General features: G+C 38.3%; 1 protein-coding gene across 2 annotated transcripts in view; it reads left to right on the top strand.

The window, feature by feature from the left end:
- SAMD3 (sterile alpha motif domain containing 3) overlaps positions 1–19566 on the top strand; it is a 42250-nt gene that overhangs the window by 19544 nt on the left and 3140 nt on the right. For both annotated transcript variants that reach the window (XM_043457422.1, XM_043457421.1), the window contains 2 exons: positions 1226–1393; positions 17808–18008. In XM_043457422.1, coding sequence (XP_043313357.1) covers positions 1226–1393; positions 17808–18008 — 369 coding nt within the window. The remainder of the gene's footprint in view (positions 1–1225; positions 1394–17807; positions 18009–19566) is intronic.

Genomic DNA, 19566 nt, shown 5'->3' with positions numbered 1-19566 from the left:
CCAGACTCAGAAAAGACATATCTAGAACCAGTAACGTTGAAGTCAGACTGGTATTCAGTTACCCTTGCTTCCAGTATGATATCCTTTCTAAAATATTCTCTTGTGTACAAAAGCACACTATAAAGTAAACCAAATTTTCTCAAAAAAAAAAAAAAATACAAACAAACCTGGGGTCCTAGTATTGATAATTACCCCACATGCCATGAATTCCTTCTATACTTAAGATATAATATTTCCAAAAATTAGTGTTACTGTTTATAGACTTAGTTGTGTTTTTAAGAAATAATCTAAATTTGCTGTTTCAATAAGTTATACTTTCATGGGGTTCAAAAGCTATAAAAGGATATAAATGGAAACATCTCCCACCCATCTCTGTCCTCCAGTCATCCAATTTTCCTTCCCAGAAGTAACCAGTATTATTAAAGTTTCCTCCCAGAGAACCTTTGCATATATATAAGCAAATACATATCTATCTAATTACATTTTGACCTTTAGTTTTGTGGTTATCAAATGAGACAAACAGAAAGTTATGAACAATGCTTGCTTTGATCTTGTGTGCATGTTACCCACATCTTTTCCCAGTGATGCTAACTAGAGATGGCTCACTGTTAAGAGAGCTGCAAAAGCGCTTAGCACATCGTGGTCCAGGTTTGTACACACACAGTGAGAGGGGGACTTTGGGGCCTTGTAGGTATTTACGCAAATTCTCCCCACAAGTGTATGTGAGGCTGTGTTTCTCACGTAACAGTGGAAGATGTAGGAAATTTCTTAGCATATTAATGTGAGAGAGAGAGGGCACACAAGCGAGGAAGCATTTGGTTGTTTTTAGGACTAATTTTATTCTTAACTTTTTAATATTTAAGTATAATTGATTTACGATACTGTGTTAGTTTTAGGTGTACAGCAAAATGATCGATTATATATATATGTTTGTATATATATAAATACATAATTTTCAGATTATTTTCTATTATAGATTGTTACAGGATTTTGATAGTCACAATTTTTTGTTTCAAAAACTTTCAAATCTACAACAGAAGTTGAAAGCCTGCTACAGTGAACACCCATACACCTTTTAACCAGATCAAAGTTTCTCAGTCGGACCAGTATTTGTGATGGGAAGATATTTTCAAGCCCAGAGGTGATAGACAACAATTTTATTGTTTATATAGGCTTATTCAAATCTCTTGGAAGATTAACTGCTCTGTTTTATAATTTTACACAGTTTTTATGGAAACGAGCCCTCAAAGATCGCTTTAAATATGTTCGAAGACCCATAGAAGATGATGAACAAGTGATGAGGAATAAGTGTAAATTTGGACACCGAAGAGGCCAGACAAGGAAATCTCTTGCTGATATAAGATTTGATGAAATTAAAATTGTCCAGATAAAAGTAAGATTGAATCTTTAATTGTTCTGACAACTTATTAGTTGACTGATTAAGGAATAACAAATACTAGCATTTAAAATAATTAAAGCAAAACAAAATATCCTTTTGAAAATTTAACATGTGGATCAGAAACCAGGAAAAATCTGTTTTGCTTTTGTGAATGAGAATATTTACAGAAGAAGGTTTCCAAAAACCTGAGCAGAGGGTTTATTGAATATCTCAAGTTTATTCTTTCACAATCTTCAAAAGACCTAGAGAAACTCTTACGTTCTGGGTCTTTGAATAATTTCTTTACCTCTCACCCTAAAATGTGCTCTATGTTCTTGCTGTTCTTATTACTACAGAAAGTTTTTAATACTCATATTGTAGGGGTCAAGTAGCCTCTGGTTTCAAGATAATCCACACACATGGGTATAAAACTCCACAGTGCTCTACTTGGTACAGAGGCGGCTGTGAGGAACTTCAGGCCAAGGGCCCCTGGCAGGGTCTGGAGATTCCCCACTCTACAGTGAGTTTGCTATACCATAATGTTGATGTAGGTCCTAATTATCTGAAGTTCTATAGATATCATCTACTTCATGACCCCCAGATGCTCTCAGAAACAAAAATGTTCCCTACTAGTAAAATAGACTGAACTCCTTAGGAAGGATGTCCTAACTATCAAGTTCAAGAAGCTAAATCTCATGTCCCCCAAAATACTATGTTCCCTCAATCCAATATGAATGAGTGGGCTTCCCTGGTAGCTCAGTGGTAAAGAATCCATCTACAGTGCAGGAGCTACACGAGCCGCAGGTTTGATCCCTGGGTCGGGCAGATCTCTTGGAGGGGGGCATGGCAACCCACTCCAGTATTCTTGCCTGGAGAATCCCATGGACAGAGAAGCCTGGCAGGCTACCGTCTACAGGGTCACAAAGAGTCGGACATGACTGAAGTGACCTAGCACTCACGCAGCACAACATGAATCTGTAAACCTAACTTTTCACTATAAGCACATTTATGCTAGTGAATGTGCCGGTGTAAATATTCTGTTTTCTTTTTCAGCTGGTATGATTATTTAATATTAATAGAGCAGCCTATCAGATTATCTCAATTTTATTGTCACTACTTATAAGTGCCAGGGAATGGGAGTATTTTTTAAATATATTTTGTAAGCTATTCATTCTAGCATGATACATAAGAAAAATTTTAGATCTAGATGTATTTTTAAATATCTTATTATGTAACTTTCAAAGTGTTCTCAAAATGACAGTCCAGTTAAGGTAATACAATTTTATATCTGCTCTTTGATGAAAAGACGAGACAGATGAAAGTTACCTAAATTAAGAGATGTGGTTTTATAGAAACTTTAACTGCAATATTCCAATTTTAAACTAAAATCATAAGGTAAAATTAGATTTGTTTAAAAATATATTTTATATTCTTAAAATAAAGAGCCACTTTGTAAGGGAACATAATTACATTGTGCATAAGTATTCTCAAAATATGTGATTTTCCTCATACTACAAATGGAGTTCCTTTATAAATGAATTAATATTTTACAAATTCAGTTTTCTTTCTTTCCCTTTGATGCGTCTTCCACCAAAATTCACTGGAGTGGGATGAAAGGTAAAATTGGAAAAGCAGCCATTGTCCCCAGCAAGGGTAAGCCCACAGGGTCAGAGGTCACCCTGACGGACACAGGCTACACGGCCGCTCCTCTCTTATGCTGAGCCATCAACGCTGACCCCGTTTGTGCGGTCATCTTTCTGTTCTTTCTCAGAACCACCTCAGTTCATCTTGTAACTGCACTCTTTGTGGTTCCTACCTTGGAGTCTCCTAGACATGCCTGCATCTTAAATTGAATCCTACTAAGGCCCATGCAGGGGTCTTTGCTACAAAAAGAAGAGGGATTGAATGTATCAGGGCCCAAGATGATTTAAGTTGCAACAGAATCTAGTTTTGACCTTCCTGCCAGCTGGGGCAAAAAGAGGTCATTGTTAGCACCTGAAGAGGCAACATTTTTCCTGCCAAGCAAATCTAATTGGTAAGGATTTACTTTTCTCCCTCTTTCAAATGGAGCTACACATTGCTGGTTCTTTAAACACTATAACATCTCTGTTTATGACCGAATGTTCTGTAAAGCCAAATGCTTCAAAGGATGGAAAAAATTTTACACTAGAATATTACAGAAACAATGTATTTCTGTATTTTGTACCCTCCATAGTGACTAAGCAAATGGAAAAACACTAAGAGGACAAGTTCATTGAATACACCACTTATCTCATGGGATTTTAGACTTCAGATGAGTTGCCTAAATTATTTCCAGTGTTAATTTTGAATTTCTTATAGCTCTTTTTAAATGTCTTTATGATTTCTGAAAACTAAAGATAGTTGGATTAAGATATACTTTGGCAACGTTCCCATCTTTTAAAATTTCTCGACTGGGCACAGCATTTCCATAATATAGAAAAAAAGTTATTCCTTGTGCTGGAGAGATGGAAAACGCTGATGTAGGCAACAAGCTAGGAGGCAGGCCATCCCCTCAAAGGCAGGGAAGTGGGTTTCGCTAAACTGGAGAAAAGTTTTGGGAATAAGCAAGGAGGGAGAAGAGTTTTTCACTTGTTTTGTTTCTGTTGTTTATCTGTGGTGGTTAGAGGGAATTTACCAAAATATTGATGGTAGATGCCTCAGTGAAGGACAGTGCATTTCTTAGTCCTGTCACATGGGCTTCTGAAGATGGCCAAGCAGCTGCAGAATTTGAGTGAGTCTGAGGTCACAGATCTTTTGTCTGCAACCCTCCTCCTCCCTTAATCTCTGAGGTCAGCGTGGCGCTGCTTAAACTATGCTCTGTGTGTGTGTGTGTGTGTGTGTGTGTGCATGCATGTGCACATGCACACTTACTGTCGTGTCCAACTCTTTGCAACTCCACAAACTGTAGCCCGCCAGGCTCCTCTGTCCTTGGGATTCTCCAGACAAGAATTTCCAGTTCCTCCTCCAGGGAATCTCCCAACCCACAGATCCAACACATCTCTTGCATCTCCTGCATTGGCAGGCAGAGTCTTTACCAGATGAGCCAGTGAGGAAGGCCCTATAAAACACAAAGCTTCAGCAGCATCAAGCATCTACCCATGAGTCTTAAAAATGCCTGGATTCCTTATATTCTGCTACTAAAAGGAATTATAACCATGGTATGCAGAGCTATACTGTCAGAATCCCAGGCTGTGTTTCTAGATCAATCCTCCAAAAATACTGGATTTAAATGTGATGTTTAAAAATCCTTTACCAACCTCACGACCCCATGTCACTGTTGGTTGTACATCCAGTCAACTGCAGTATAAGCAACATTGCTTCTTAGGCATCTGAGTTTTAGCTTTAGGTCCAAGCAACTTGTAGCCCTGTGAATTGATAAATCTGTTTCATTTGCTTAACTGTCTTTTACTATACTTCTTAGAGTACTTATAAACAGAGACACAAATAGATTCTCAAAACAGTAGAATTAACTGAGCATTTCTTCTTTTTCATTGAGGGATAGTTGATTTAGGGCTTCCTTGATAGCTCAGTTGGTAGAGAATCCACCCGCAATGCAGGAGACCCCGGTTCAATTCCTGGGTCGGGAAGATCCGCTGAAGAAGGGATAGGCTACCCACTCCAGTATTCTTGGGCTTTCCTTGTGGATCAGCTGATAAAGAATCTGCCTGCAATGCAGGAGACCTGGGTTTGATCCCTGGGTTGGTAAGATCCCCTGGAGAAGCGAAAGACTACTCACTCCAGTATTCTGGCCTGGAGAATTCCATGGACTGTACAGTCCATGGGGTCACAAAGGGTTAGACACAACTAAGCGACTTTCACTTTCATAATTGATTTACAATGTTTCAGGTTTTAGCAGTGATTCAGTTATACATATACATACATACATATATACATATATATATATGTGTGTGTATATATATATATTCTTTTTCAGATTCTTTTCCATTATAGGTTGCTACAAGCTATTGAATATAGTTCCCTGTGTATATAGTAGGTCCTTATTGGTTGTCCGTTTTATACACAGTAGTGTGTATATGTTAATCTTAAACTCATTTATCCCTCCTTCACCCCTTTGCCCCTTTGATAGCCTTGAGTTTGTTCTCTATGTTTACGAGTCTATTTCTGTCTGTGTTTTAACTGAGTACTTATTTAAGTTGCTGACAATATTATCCTGTTTAAATGATGAAGACACGTTGGTAGTAAAAACTTATAGGAATTGTATGTATGCAGTGTAGTGGAATTAACTTTGAACTGTATTGTTTTCTTGTGAAAAACCTGACGTGTTAAAGTTGAGTGACTCAAACCCTCACATCATGGCATATTATCATCATTGTTCTGTGCCAGGCCTCTTGTTCTATTCATTTCTTTTTGTGCTCATTCCTTTATTTTAAGTATGAGAGTCCTTTTAATTTTAATTTTATTTTTTGCCACGCTACGTGGCTTGTGGGATCTTAGTTCCCCAACCAGTGATTGAACCTGCGCCCTCGGCAGTGAGCACATGGAGTCCTAACCACGGGACCACCAAAGAATTCCCATGTGCTCGTTCTTCTATGCCCTTTTCCCCACCTCTGCTCTTGGGCAGCCCTTCGAATGTGTTTCATCTGTATCTTTTTGTTCATGAGGTGTTCTAAAATGTGCACTGTAATTGCGGGTTTATATATATTTGACTCAATGTAAATGCTATTCTGGGCTTCCCAAGACCCAGTGGTAAAGAACCTGCCTGCCAGTGCAGGACATCCCTGGATGGGGAAGACCCCCTGGAGGAGGAAATGGCAATCCACTCCAGTATTCTTGCCTGAAAAATTCCATGGACAGAGGAGCCTGATGGGCTATAATCCATGGGGTCGCAGAGAATCAGACATGACTGAGCACACACACAAATGCTATTCTATACCTCATTTGTATTTCACTTTTTCACTGACGCTGTTTAAGTCTCATTTATGTTACCATGTGTATTTCTACCCCATGTTTGTAGCAATTTTTACACGTCCTTGCTTCAAGCCCCTTCCTTCCCACAATGAGTGGTACTAAGAGAACACCATTATACCTGGCTGCTTATGGATGCAGCTGTGTGTTATTTCTTTGGCTTGTCCACCCAGAAGTGGAACTGATGGGACGGGAATGCGTGTACTTAATTTGACTAATTGCTTTCTAGAATGATTTTGTTAGTCTCAGTCCCATAGTACTGCATATCTTTATCTTCCTGCCAGTGCTTGGCGTTTGCCAGCCTTGTGAGTTTTGCCAAGACTAATAGGTATAAACTGTAATCTCAGTCTTGTGATTTGCATTTCCCTGGATAACTAATGAGTCTGAGCATCTTTCCATGTGTTTGTTAGAGTTTTGAATTCCTTCTTTTAGAAAATTACCTCTTTAGTTCCATTGCCCCATTTTTAATGGGTTGGCATCTTTTTCTTCTTAATTGGTAGGAAGCAGTCCTTCCCATACTCTAAGTCACAAAGATATTCTCCTACTCCTTCTTTTATTAAGTTTATAGTTTGCACTTTCATGATTAGATCTTTAAGTCATCTGGAGTCCATTTTTGTATATGCCATTAGATAAGGATCTCCATAGAATTATTGCTCTTACAATCAATAATTTTTTTCACTGGCTTATGGTGGCAATTTAATTGAATGTTAACTTCCCCCCAAAAGACTTGAGTGTGTTCTGGGCACTCACTCTTATTCCATTGGTCTATCAGTCTATTTTTAATGCCATTGCCATAATTCATTTGATTACTTATTATTTATTACTTAGCATCTAGACATTTCTGCAGGTCACCCTCATTTTCTAAAATATGGAAGACAGTGGGTCCTTTTCTCAAGAACTTGTCCCTGGGACTCCTTTGTAGCACTTGACTTCTTTCAGAGAACTAGAGCCTGGACTAGGGGTACTGAGGTGGGAGGGCAGGTGGATGTAGGACCACAGGCAGGTTCTGAGCATCTGCCAGAGCAAGGAGCACCAGGATGAGTTCGGTCTTGCGCTCATGAAGAGCCTGCTGTGACGGGATGAAGGTGGTGTATGGAGGGACCCTGCATTTCACACTGACAGAGCCTGATGCACGTCCTTTCCTGGGGGTCTCTGCATCCAGAGGGTTCATTGGTGGTCCTCTTGGGTTTCTGCCAAATGCCTGATTTGAAACATCAGGACCTAAATATACTTTTGAAATGCTTTTTTGGCTAAAGTACACCTTTTCTTTTCTTAAATTATTGAGATTTCTTTCAGCCAGTAAAGCCTTCAACTTATTACCATAAACTTGTTACTCATGGGATATAAGCTGACTTTGATACTAGTCATTGCTTCCTTCAAGTTTTTCTGAAAGAACTTGGCTTGAATCTTTCATGTGTCCAGTTCTTCATATCTGCACCTGACATTTTCACCCACTTTGCAAAGATTCTCCTGTCTTTATGGAGTAAATGAACTCTGAATTGGATATTTGGTGAAAATTTATTTTGGTTTCTTGAAGCAGTACTGGAAGGACTTTGAATTTCCCACAAAGGCTTTTGCTTTTCTATTTTTTTCCCTAGTTGCAATGACCTTCTCTCAGTTTGGAGGCTATTAATGTGATCTTTAAATGCACAGATTATTTTATCTTTATCAGATAATTTAATCTATACTTTTTTTTTTTTAGAATTTTAAGTAACTTAATCCTATCTGTTTCTTCAAAAGTCCTTTTGATGACATTTTCTTGGAGGTTTTCATTTTATGCATGATTTCTGTGCATGCTAAGTCACTTCAGTCATGTTCAACTCTGTATGACCCTACGGACTGTAGCCTGCCAGGCTCCTCTGTCCATTGGATTTTCCAGGCGAGAGTACTGGAGTGGGTTGCCATTCCCTCCTCCAGGGGATCTTCTGACCCAGGAACTGAACCTGCATCTCTTATGTCTCCTGCGTTGTCAGGCAGATTCTTTACCACTATTGCCACCCAAGAAGCCCTTATCCAGCTCCAAATTCCTGCAATCCCTGTTGTCTTCTCCAAGAATAGCAGTCACTCTAGTCTTTCAACTGCTTGCTTATAACATGTTTAGTGGTTCTATTCATTATTGAAAGTGACATTAAAATCTCCAACTACTATTATTTTTTTTTTAATTGGTACATGTGATTATTTTTTTTTTCCAGTGGGTTTTGTCATACATTGACATGAATCAGCAATAGATTTACACGTATTCCCCATCCCGATCCCCCCTCCCACCTCCCTCTCCACCCGATTGCTCTGGGTCGAGCACTTGTCTCATGCATCCCACCTGGGCTGGTGACCTGTTTCACCATAGATAATATACATGCTGTTCTTTCGCAACATCCCACCCTCACCTTCTCCCACAGAGTTCAAAAGTCTGTTCTGTACTTCTGTGTCTCTTTTTCTGTTTTGCATATAGGGTTGTCGTTACCATCTTTCTAAATTCCATGTATATGTGTTAGTATGCTGTAATGTTCTTTATCTTTCTGGCTTACTTCACTCTGTATAATGGGCTCCAGTTTCATCCATCTCATTAGAACTGATTCAAATGAATTCTTTTTAATGGCTGAGTAATATTCCATGGTGTATATGTACCACAGCTTCCTTATCCATTCATCTGCTGATGGGCATCTAGGTTGCTTCCATGTCCTGGCTATTATAAACAGTGCTGCGATGAACATTGGGGTGCACGTGTCTCTTTCAGATCTGGTTTCCTCAGTGTGTATGCCCAGAAGTGGGATTGCTGGGTCATATGGCAGTTCTATTTCCAGTTTTTTAAGGAATCTCCACACTGTTCTCCATAGTGGCTGTACTAGTTTGCATTCCCACCAACAGTGTAAGAGGGTTCCCTTTTCTCCACACCCTCTCCAGCATTTATTGCTTGTAGACTTTTGGATAGCAGCCATCCTGACTGGCGTGTAATGGTACCTCATTGTGGTTTTGATTTGCATTTCTCTGATAATGAGTGATGTTGAGCATCTTTTCATGTGTTTGTTAGCCATCTGTATGTCTTCTTTGGAGAAATGTCTGTTTAGTTCTTTGGCCCATTTTTTGATTGGGTCATTTATTTTTCTGGAATTGAGCTGCAGGAGTTGCTTGTATATTTTTGAGATTAATCCTTTGTCTGTTTCTTCATTTGCTATTATTTTCTCCCAATCTGAGGGCTGTCTTTTCACCTTACTTATAGTTTCCTTTGTTGTGCAAAAGCTTTTAAGTTTCATTAGGTCCCATTTGTTTATTTTTGCTTTTATTTCCAATATTCTGGGAGGTGGGTCATAGAGGATCTTGCTGTGATTTATGTCGGAGAGTGTTTTGCCTATGTTCTCCTCTAGGAGTTTTATAGTTTCTGGTCTTACATTTAGATCTTTAATCCATTTTGAGTTTATTTTTGTGTATGGTGTTAGAAAGTGTTCTAGTTTCATTCTTTTACAAGTGGTTGACCAGTTTTCCCAGCACCACTTGTTAAAGAGGTTGTCTTTTTTCCATTGTATATCCTTGCCTCCTTTGTCAAAGATAAGGTGTCCATAAGTTCGTGGATTTATCTCTGGGCTTTCTATTCTGTTCCATTGATCTATATTTCTGTCTTTGTGCCAGTACCATACTGTCTTGATGACTGTGGCTTTGTAGTATAGTCTGAAGTCAGGCAGGTTGATTCCTCCAGTTCCATTCTTCTTTCTCAAGATTACTTTGGCTATTCGAGGTTTTTTGTATTTCCATACAAATTGTGAAATTATTTGTTCTAGTTCTGTGAAAAATACCGTCCAACTACTATTATTGTCTCTTGCTTCCTTCTGTCAGTTTTTGCCACATGACATTTGGGCTGCTGTTAAGTGTGTATAAGTTGAGAATTGTTATATCTTCTTAACGGATTGGCTCTCTTCCCATTATAAAATATCCTCCTTTGTCTCTAGGAACAATTTTTGTGTTGTTTATTTTGTCTCATATTAGTATAATTATTCTATCTCTCTTTTGGTTACTGCTAGCATAATATATCTTTTCCCATCTTTTTATGACTTATGACTACTTATGACTTTGAATCTAAAGTATGTCTCTAATAGACAGTATATAGTTGGATACTTTTTTTTACATCCATTCTGTTAATTACCTAATATGATTACTGATAAGGTAGGAATTATGTCTACTATTTGTTTTCTAATAATATATGTCATCTCTTCTTACTTTATCCCTTATCCCTCAATTACTGCCTTCTGTTGTGTTAAAGCAGATATTTTCTAGTATATTAATGTAATTTCCCTTTTTGTTTCTCTTAGTAAATAAACATTTTTAGTTATTTCCTTAGTGGTTGCCCTGGAGATTACAACTAATACCTTGATTTATAATAATCTAGTTTGGATTCATACCTCTTTAATTGTAATAGCATATAAAAGCTTTGCCCCTGTATAACAATACCCTTCTTCCCTTTTGTGCTGTTAGTTAAATTTTATACATTGTATGTCCCTCAACACAGAATTTATAACTATTGCTTCATGCAATTGTTTTTAAAATAAGATGGGAGAGTTACAACCAGAAAATGGATTTAAACTGTCTTTTTTATTTACCTATGTCGTAACCATTACCAGTGCTCTATTTTTTCATGTTGATTTGAGTTATAGTCCATGTTCTTTCATTTTAGCTTGAAAGACCATTTTAGCTTGAATTTCTGATAGGACAGATCTGTTAGTGACCAATTCTCTCACTTTTTATCTGAGAATGTCTTAAATTTCTCCTTCATACCTGAAGGATGTTTTGCTGGATATAGAATTTATTTAGGGGATTTTTTTTTTTTCTGGTTTGAGATTTGGGTGTTCTAGCATTCAGTTATCATGGTTTTGGCCATAGATAACAGACAACACTGCCTGAAATTGGCTCAAATGATAACGAGAGCTATGGTGTCACATAATAAGAAACCCAGAGGGAGATGAATGTGGATATGACTTCTGCTCACCAAGTTACTCAGCTCGGCTCCTCCAGACAACCAGCCGGACTGTACTTCTCCACTCCCTTGAAGTGACATGTGACCGTGAGACTGACTCTGACCAGTGAAATGTAAGAAGGCGTGTCAAGGGCGTTGATGATCCAGTATGCGGTGCTCCATCTTCTCCCTTTCTTTGGCAGTGGTGACTGACTTTCTAGATGGTAAAGCCAGTTTTTTTTGGGTGAGGAGGATGAAGAGATGGTTCTGTCCCGTGAGAGATAAACTTCTGTTGCTCTAACATCTGGGGGTTGTTAGGTAGAGCAGCAGCATCTTGCTTATCCTGAATAATACCAGCAGCTCCAAGCTCGACATGTCAGGCTTTGGATCCACATCTCAGTGATTCTTCTGCTCCTGGCAAGCTTCATCAAGTGGTGGAGTTCTAAGGACTTTTCTCAGAGTATGAAAAATACAAAACTAATATTTTGCCCAATTCTGATTTGCAATATCAAAATATACTGGGAATGTGACAAAAGTTTCTATAGAAAGGTTAATTTGTGCTTTTTAAAAAAACATGCTGTATCTAGGACAGCAACACAAGGATTTAATAAATGATTGTGGGGTGTCCTTGCATACAAAGTCCTCCAAACATTAGTTAAATAGATAAACAAGCTAGTTAGCTAACTAACTAACTGCCAGGTGTTAAATTACTAGCACTATACTTATACAGTTTCATTGTTTGAGTTGTCTGAGATTTCACTTACCCATGGTGGACTGTGTTCTGAAAATATCAAATGGGAAATTCTAAAAATAAAAAATTCATAAGTTTTAAATTGAGAGAGAAAGACCACAGTCACATAAATTTTATTACAGTATATCATTATAATTTTTCTATTTTATTTTTAGCTATTGTTGTTAGTTACTAACTGTGCCCAATTTATAAATTAAATTTTATCATAGGTCTATGTTAAGGGAAAAACAGTCTGGACGTAGGGTTCAGTACCATCTGCAGTTTCAGGCTTCCCGTGGGGTTCTTTGAACATATCCCCTGCAGAGAAGGAGGGGGCTACTGTAATTCATTTCTCTTAAAACATTTTATTTTTCTACTTATTTGGGAATATATGTACCCCATGACTTTGAAAGTCATGAAGTAGTTCTGTGTGTTAGCTTTCTTTGGCTTAGAAATCAAATGGATTTGAAAGCCATGAAAAAACTGCTTGGATAGTCAAATGCTAAGGACATCTACTAGGTTCCTTTGAATTTCTTTTAGGGCATTTACTGCTTGCTTCTTACTGCACGTGACACATGATAATTCATTGTACAATATTCTAATCATTTTTATAGCCTTTCCCACAGTTGTTTCTCTCACACTGCAAAACTGAACAAGATAGCAAAAGCTGAAGAAAAACGTTGGCAGTTGATTGCCTTCTGGATATGATGCAATCACTGCCATCAGAGGCGGCACACTCGCTGTGTGTGAGAACCACGAAGGTTCTCAGGTCAGCTGTGTACTTGGAAACCTGGGGCAAAGTCAAATCCCTTTGCCTGCTGACTAAGACACACGGCTGCATGTTAAGGAAAAAACTGCTCAAGTTACACAAGGAAGCATCATTTTCAAAGTCACTTTGATGACAATAGAAGTAAAAACAGGGATGATTGGAATTTGGTATGAAGAAAACCCTACCATCTAACATAGCACTCTCCAATAAAAATACAATATGCACCAAAGATATAATGTAACATTTTCTAGTAGTCACATTCAAGAAAAGTGAAACAAAGCAGGTGGAATAATAATATTAAAATTATATTTTACTTAACCCAACATTATCATTTCAGCATGTAATCATGATGAAAATTTGTTAATGAGATGTTTTACATTCTTTTTTTGCATACTCAGTCTTTGAAATCCAGTGTTTCCAGCACATGTATTAATTTGGTCTAGCAACAATTCAAGCTCTCTATAGCCACATGTGGCCAGTGACTTCTAGAGTGGACAAGACCTTAGAGGAATTAGAGTGTTAAATGACACTCTCCAGTATACACCATAGTTAGCAGGAAGCATGACCAGTTACTAATGTCAAACCCTTGTTGCATTTCTGGGGTAAATCCAAGTTAGTTTTTCCTTGTTCCTAATATGTGCAACTTTGTCCGGGAATGAGATTGACCTGTAATTATCATCTCTCATGCAGTTATTTCAGGTTTAGGAATCAATGTCATAGACAGAGGCTTCATAGAGGCCTTCGTAGAATGGACTGGGATACCTCATAGAATTCTTTTTTTTTTCTCTTTGACTCCTTGAAAGAATTTATGTAAATTTGGTACACACTCTGTTTTGAAAGTTTAGCAAAATTTAACTGTGAAACCTTCAGGTCTTGGTATTTTCTTTGTGGAAAGACTTCTATTTCCTAACTAAATTTATGTAAGGTTATAGGAATTTCTTTTCAGTCTGCTGGTATGTTACATTTTTTTCTAGAAATTTCTTCACTTATTATATGTCTTGCTAATCATCTTATGTTCACAAATAGTGGATCTACCTGACACTTTCCTAATATACTTGCAAAAGTCCTAATTTTTCCCATCTTTTACAGGTAACATCTGTTCACATTCTGGTCAGATGACAGTATGTCAACTTGTTGATTCAAGTGTAGTTCAGCCAAGTGTCCTCTCAACTAATTTTTCGAGAAAGAGTTTTTTTCTTGCCTCCTCAAAGCCTGTTGATTGCCTTAGGTTATTTGTTTGTTTGTTTGTTTGTTTTTCTGGTTGAGCTATGAGGCTTGCAGGATCATATTTCCCCAATCAGAGATTAAACTTTGGGCCTCAACAGTGAAAGAATCCTCACCACTGGACTACCAGGGAATTCCCTGATTGCCTTAGATTTTTGTTGTTGTTGTTGTTTATTTTTTAATTGAAGGATAATTGCTTTACAGAATTTTGTTGTTTTCTGTCAAATCTCAACATGAATCAGCCATAGGTATACATATATCCCCTGCCTTTCGAACCTCCCTCCCATCTCCCTCCCCATCCCACCCGTCTAGGTAGATGCAGAGCCCTTGTTTGAGTTTCCTGAGCAATACAGCAAATTCCCATTGGCTATCTATTTTACATATGGTAATGTAAGTTTCCATGTTACTCTTTCCATAGGTCTCATCCTCTCCTCCCCTCTCCTCATGTCTATAAGTCTATTCTCTATATCTATCTCTCCATTACTGCCCTGTAAGTAAATTCTTCAGTACCATTTTTCTTGATTCCGTATATATGCGTTAGAATACAATATTTATCTTTCTCTTTCTGACTTACCTCACTCTGTATAATAGGTTCTAGTTTCATCCACCTCATTTGAACTGACTCAAATGCATTCCTTTTTATGACTGTGTAATATTCCATTTTATATATGTACCACAACTTCTTGATCCATTCATCTGTCAGTGGACATCTAGATTGCTTCCATGTTCTAGCTATTGTAAATAGTGCTGCAATGAACAATGGGATACATGTGCCTTTTTCAATTTTGGTTTCCTCAGGGTATATGCCTAGGAGTGGGATTGCTGGATCATATGGTGGTTTTATTCCTAGCTTCTTAAGGAATCTCCATACCATCTTCCACAGTGGCTGTATCAATTTACATTCCCACCAACAGTGCAAGAGTGTTCCCTTTTCTCCACATCCTCTCCAGCATTTATTGTTTGTAGATTTTTTGATGCTGGCCATTCTGACTGGTGTGAGGTGATACCTCACTGTAGTTTTGATTTGCATTTCTCTAATAATGAGCGATGTTGAGTATCTTCTCATGTGTCTATTAGCCATCTGTCTGTCTTCTTTGGAGAAATCTCTGTTTAGTTCTTTTCCCCACTTTTTGATTGGGTTATTTGTTTTTCTGGCATTGAGTTGTATGAGCTGCTTATATATTTTGGAGATTAATCCTTTGTCAGTTGTTTCATTTGCAATTATTTTCTCCCATTCTGAGGGCTGTCTTTTCACCTTTCATATAGTTTCCTGTGCTGTGCAAAAGCTTTAAGTTTAATCAGGTCCCACTTGTTTACTTTTGTTTCTGTTTCCGTTACTCTAGGAGGTGGGTCACAGAGGATCTTTTTGAGTTATGTCATTGAGTGTTCTGCCTATGTTTTCCTCTAAGAGTTTTATAGTTTCTGATCTTACATTTAGGGTTTTATCAATTTTGAGTTTATCTTTATGTATGGTGTTAGGAAGTATTCTAATTTATTCTTTTACATGTAGCTGTCCAGTTTTCATAGCACCATTTATTGAAGAGTCAGTTTTTGCCCCATTGTATATTCTTGCCTCTTTTGTCAAAAATAAGGTACCCATAGGTGCATGGGTTTATTTCTGGGCTTTTTATCTTGTTCCATTGATCTATATTTCTGTTTTTGTGCCAGTACCACACTGTCTTGATAACTGTAAAATAAGCAAAATCCAAACAGTCCAATAAAGTACAGTAGATTGACCCAGCAAACAAAGGAAATAAAAAATTATATCTACCAGTTAAGAACAACACTAACTAAAGCACAAACTGGAAAACAAAACTAAAGCAAGGTGCCAAGTGGGGAATAAAGCAAAGAAAACAAAACTAACAAATACATTGAAAGGAAAGGAAAGAAAGAATAGATATGCAAAGTTAAACAAAGGTAGATGAAGAAGATTTATATAAAGATTAATTGCAAAGGGGAAAAGAACAGTCAGAAAGGCAAACAAAGGAATAAATGTAGAAAAAATAATAATAGGCTTAAAAAATTAAAAATTAAAATTAAAAAAAGAGAGAGAGAAAAAAAGGAACACTCCATAGAACTACAAAAGCCCAATATAGAGGTTTATAACAATAAAAAATGTGACTGAGAAAAAAAAAAAAACTCAAGAGCTTAATTATTTCATAGTGCCAATAACATCGACATTACAACAGAGCAGGGGGCAAAGGGGAAAAAAGAAAAAAAGTAAAAAAAAATCCAAAAGAGTCTACAGAACAGGTCAAAACATAAGAATAATAAATGTTTTTCTTGAGTTACTGCTGTCAGAGTGCTTTCCCTCGCTGGGAGTCACAGTCCGCCTCCCCTCCCTAGGAAGCCTTCCAACTCTGTGCGGGTCTCTGGCCCTGCTGCGGGGGCAGCTCATATTCTAATTTGTCCTATTCCTGTGTGTCTTTACCTCCAGTGTCCATCGCTGTCAGAACTAGTGCGTTTTCTTTTGTGGGCGCTCTCAATGACCTTTTATATATTCCACAGACACAGAGTCTGCCTAGTTGATTGTGTGGATTTAATCTGCAGCTTGCATAACTGGTGGGAAGGGTTTGGGTCTTCTCTCTTAGTCACACTGCCCCTGGGTTTCAACTGTGGTTTTATTTCCACCTCTGCATGTGGGTCGTCCACTGGGGTTTGCCCCTGAGGCTGCCCTGGAGGACTTGGGTCTGCCCCTGTGAGGGCCAGGCGCGGAGGTGGTACCGCTGCTTGAGTTGCATGGGTTCTGGCAGCACCAGGTCCTCAGGGGAGTTGGCGGTTAGGGAAGCAGGAAATATCGTGCTCTAGAAGGGTATGGCAACCAGTATTGGCCAATTCACTGCCTCCCTGTCCGGGGTGTGTATGGTTGCGGCAAGGACGGTCTGATTCTCATCCCATTTAGGCTGCGACAGATCAGCTGTTTCACTCTCAGCCTTAAATATTCCTCCTCTGACTCAGACAGTTGCCCGGATGTGGGGATTGGACCCCTGCTTCAGTTCCCCCACCCACCAAGGGCAGGTCCATTCTGGAAGCATTCCTGTTTTTCCCCCTAGTTCCTTTGTCCTACCGAGTTTTGCGTGGTTCTACATGTCCTTCTCCGCTGGTCAGGTCCTCCTGCCAGCTCTCAGCTGGTGTTCTGCATCCACTTCTGGGTCTGAAGGTGTGTTCCTGATGTATTCGTGGAGAGATGTACTCCACGACACCTACTCCTCTGTCATCTTGTTCTGCCTGCCTTAGTGTTTTTTTTTTTTTTTGCCTTAGATTTTTAATGAGAATATGTGGGGTACCTTTTAGCCACTCCACCTGATCCAACGTACCCAAATGTATAGGGAATATAATTGACAACTGCATGGTTTAGTATCACAATATACCCACTGTATTTGTTTTGAATTTGGATTATATGGCATGGTACCACAACTCCAAATAGGCATTTAAAAAGGAAGAATACAAACAATAACAAAACCTTCATTAAAAACCTTTTTATCTCTTTTTAATATTTTGCCTTCTAAAATTTAAATGCACAGGAATAAATGACATTCTTATTACATGTTAAACTTCTGGATAATCTAGATATCCATGTAAAAGGGTGTATAGGAAATGAATAGCTTTTAAATCTGTCAAGAGAACAGATTATAACTCCATAGTTGGTAATTAACTATTTGGTTTATTCACAGCATTTGTTAGTCAAGGCCAAACATAATGCTACATATGAGGGCATTACTGAGTATGTAACAACAGCTCATAATTCAAGGCTTCATGGAGTGTTAAACTGCCACCTGAAACATGGAACATATGATATTTTGAAAATATTTTGCAGGAGGAAGCTGTTTGTTTAGATTCTGAGGTAGATGAACATATTAACTGGTTCCAGCAAGAATATGTGAAAACAGAAAAGGACTGGAGAGAAATTGATAAGAGGATGAGCCAGACTTTGGAAATAAGAAGAAAGTTGATTGGCGGCAGAACACCTCTGAAGGACATTCTTAAAATGTTTCCTTTCCTGCAGTGCCCTTATCAGGTATCTTTACTTACCTATAATACTCTGATCATTGTGTTCAAATGGACCTTTCTCTCTTTCCTCTTGGAGAGATAACGGGATTGTATAGCAAGATGATGGGTGTGAATCTCGGTAGAATGTGTGGGGTGCAAGGGGCTACGATGAGGGGCATTTGGTAAGAACTTCTGGACTCATTCTGATAACACGCCTTGGCTGCCATCAGATCTGAAGAGTCCCCAGTGGTCCCCAAAGTACCACCCCCTGCTTCGGGGGACTTTGACAGTGGGAAACATTTTCCCTTTGCACGCATTTAGACAATTGAGATAGTTTATTAGGGTGCTGTTAGCCTGCAGCATTACTCACAACTTATTTCCTTTATCATCCCAAATTATTCCATAAAGTGAAAGTGAAAGTCATTCAGTTTTGTCCGACTCTTTGCAATCCCATAGACTGTAGCCTGCCAGGTTCCTCTGTCAATGAAATTCTCCAGGCAAGAATACCGGAGTGGGTAGCCTTTCCCTTCTCCAGGGGGGTCTTCCCAATCCAGAGATTAAACCCAGTTCTCCCACATTGCAGATAGATTCTTTAAGTGGTCTTAAAATATGTGAAGTTTTCATGGGTAAATCAAACATCCTTCCATTTAGTTTATTTAAGATGGCCATTAAAGGTCCTATTATAATTTTACTGTAATTTTGGCTGAAAGATTCTTCAGAGTTTTATCTGAGAATGCATTTCATGAAGGAATGCTATGGGTGCAAGAAACCAATGAAATGAAAAGTTTCATAGGCTTTTCTTCTCTCCCACCCCCCCAAAAAAAAACTGAAATAAGAATTTGTCTGCACTTTTTATTTTAATAATAATGTCTATAGAGAACATCTGAATGCTTATTACATAGCAGGCATATTCTTAGTGCTTTACATGAATTATTTTAGTTAATTCATTTTCAGCAACCCTACCCTATTTATCACTTGGATTTTCTTTCAGTTGCTAGGAACAGCAATATCTGGTAGCCTCTGTTAGAAGAGTACGACAGATTGACACATGTATAAAATATACTGTTAAAGCAAAAATTGTTAAACCAACAGTCTAAAATGTTAAAAAGTGAAAAAGTGAAAGTGAAAGTCGCTCAGTCGTGTCTGACTCTTCATGATCTCATGGACTATACAGAACATGGAATTCTCCAGGCCAGAATACTGGAGTGGATAGCCTTTCCCTTCTTCAGGGGATCTTCCCAACCCAGGGATTGAACCCAGGTCTCCCAGGTCTCCCGCATTGCAGACAGATTCTTTACCAGCTGAGCCACAAGGGAAGCCCAAGAATGGGTAGCTTATCCCTTCTCTGGCAGATCTTCCTGACCCAGGAATTGAACCGGGATCTCCTGCATTGCAGGCGGATTCTTTACCAACTAAGCTAAGCATGTTCTAAACATTGTGGTAGTTCCCAAAGTACCTAGCAGAGTACTGTGTGTGAAATACAAGTGAAATACTGATCTTTTTAAATGCTAAATGAGTCAGTAGATGGTTGATTCAGGCAAGAATCATTGGTGAATGCTAAATCTTGCAGATGAAAATTATAGTAG

This window comes from Cervus canadensis, chromosome 33, assembly GCF_019320065.1.
Source record: "Cervus canadensis isolate Bull #8, Minnesota chromosome 33, ASM1932006v1, whole genome shotgun sequence".
NCBI lineage: Eukaryota > Metazoa > Chordata > Mammalia > Artiodactyla > Cervidae > Cervus > Cervus canadensis.
This window is presented reverse-complemented; position numbering and strand designations above follow the sequence as displayed.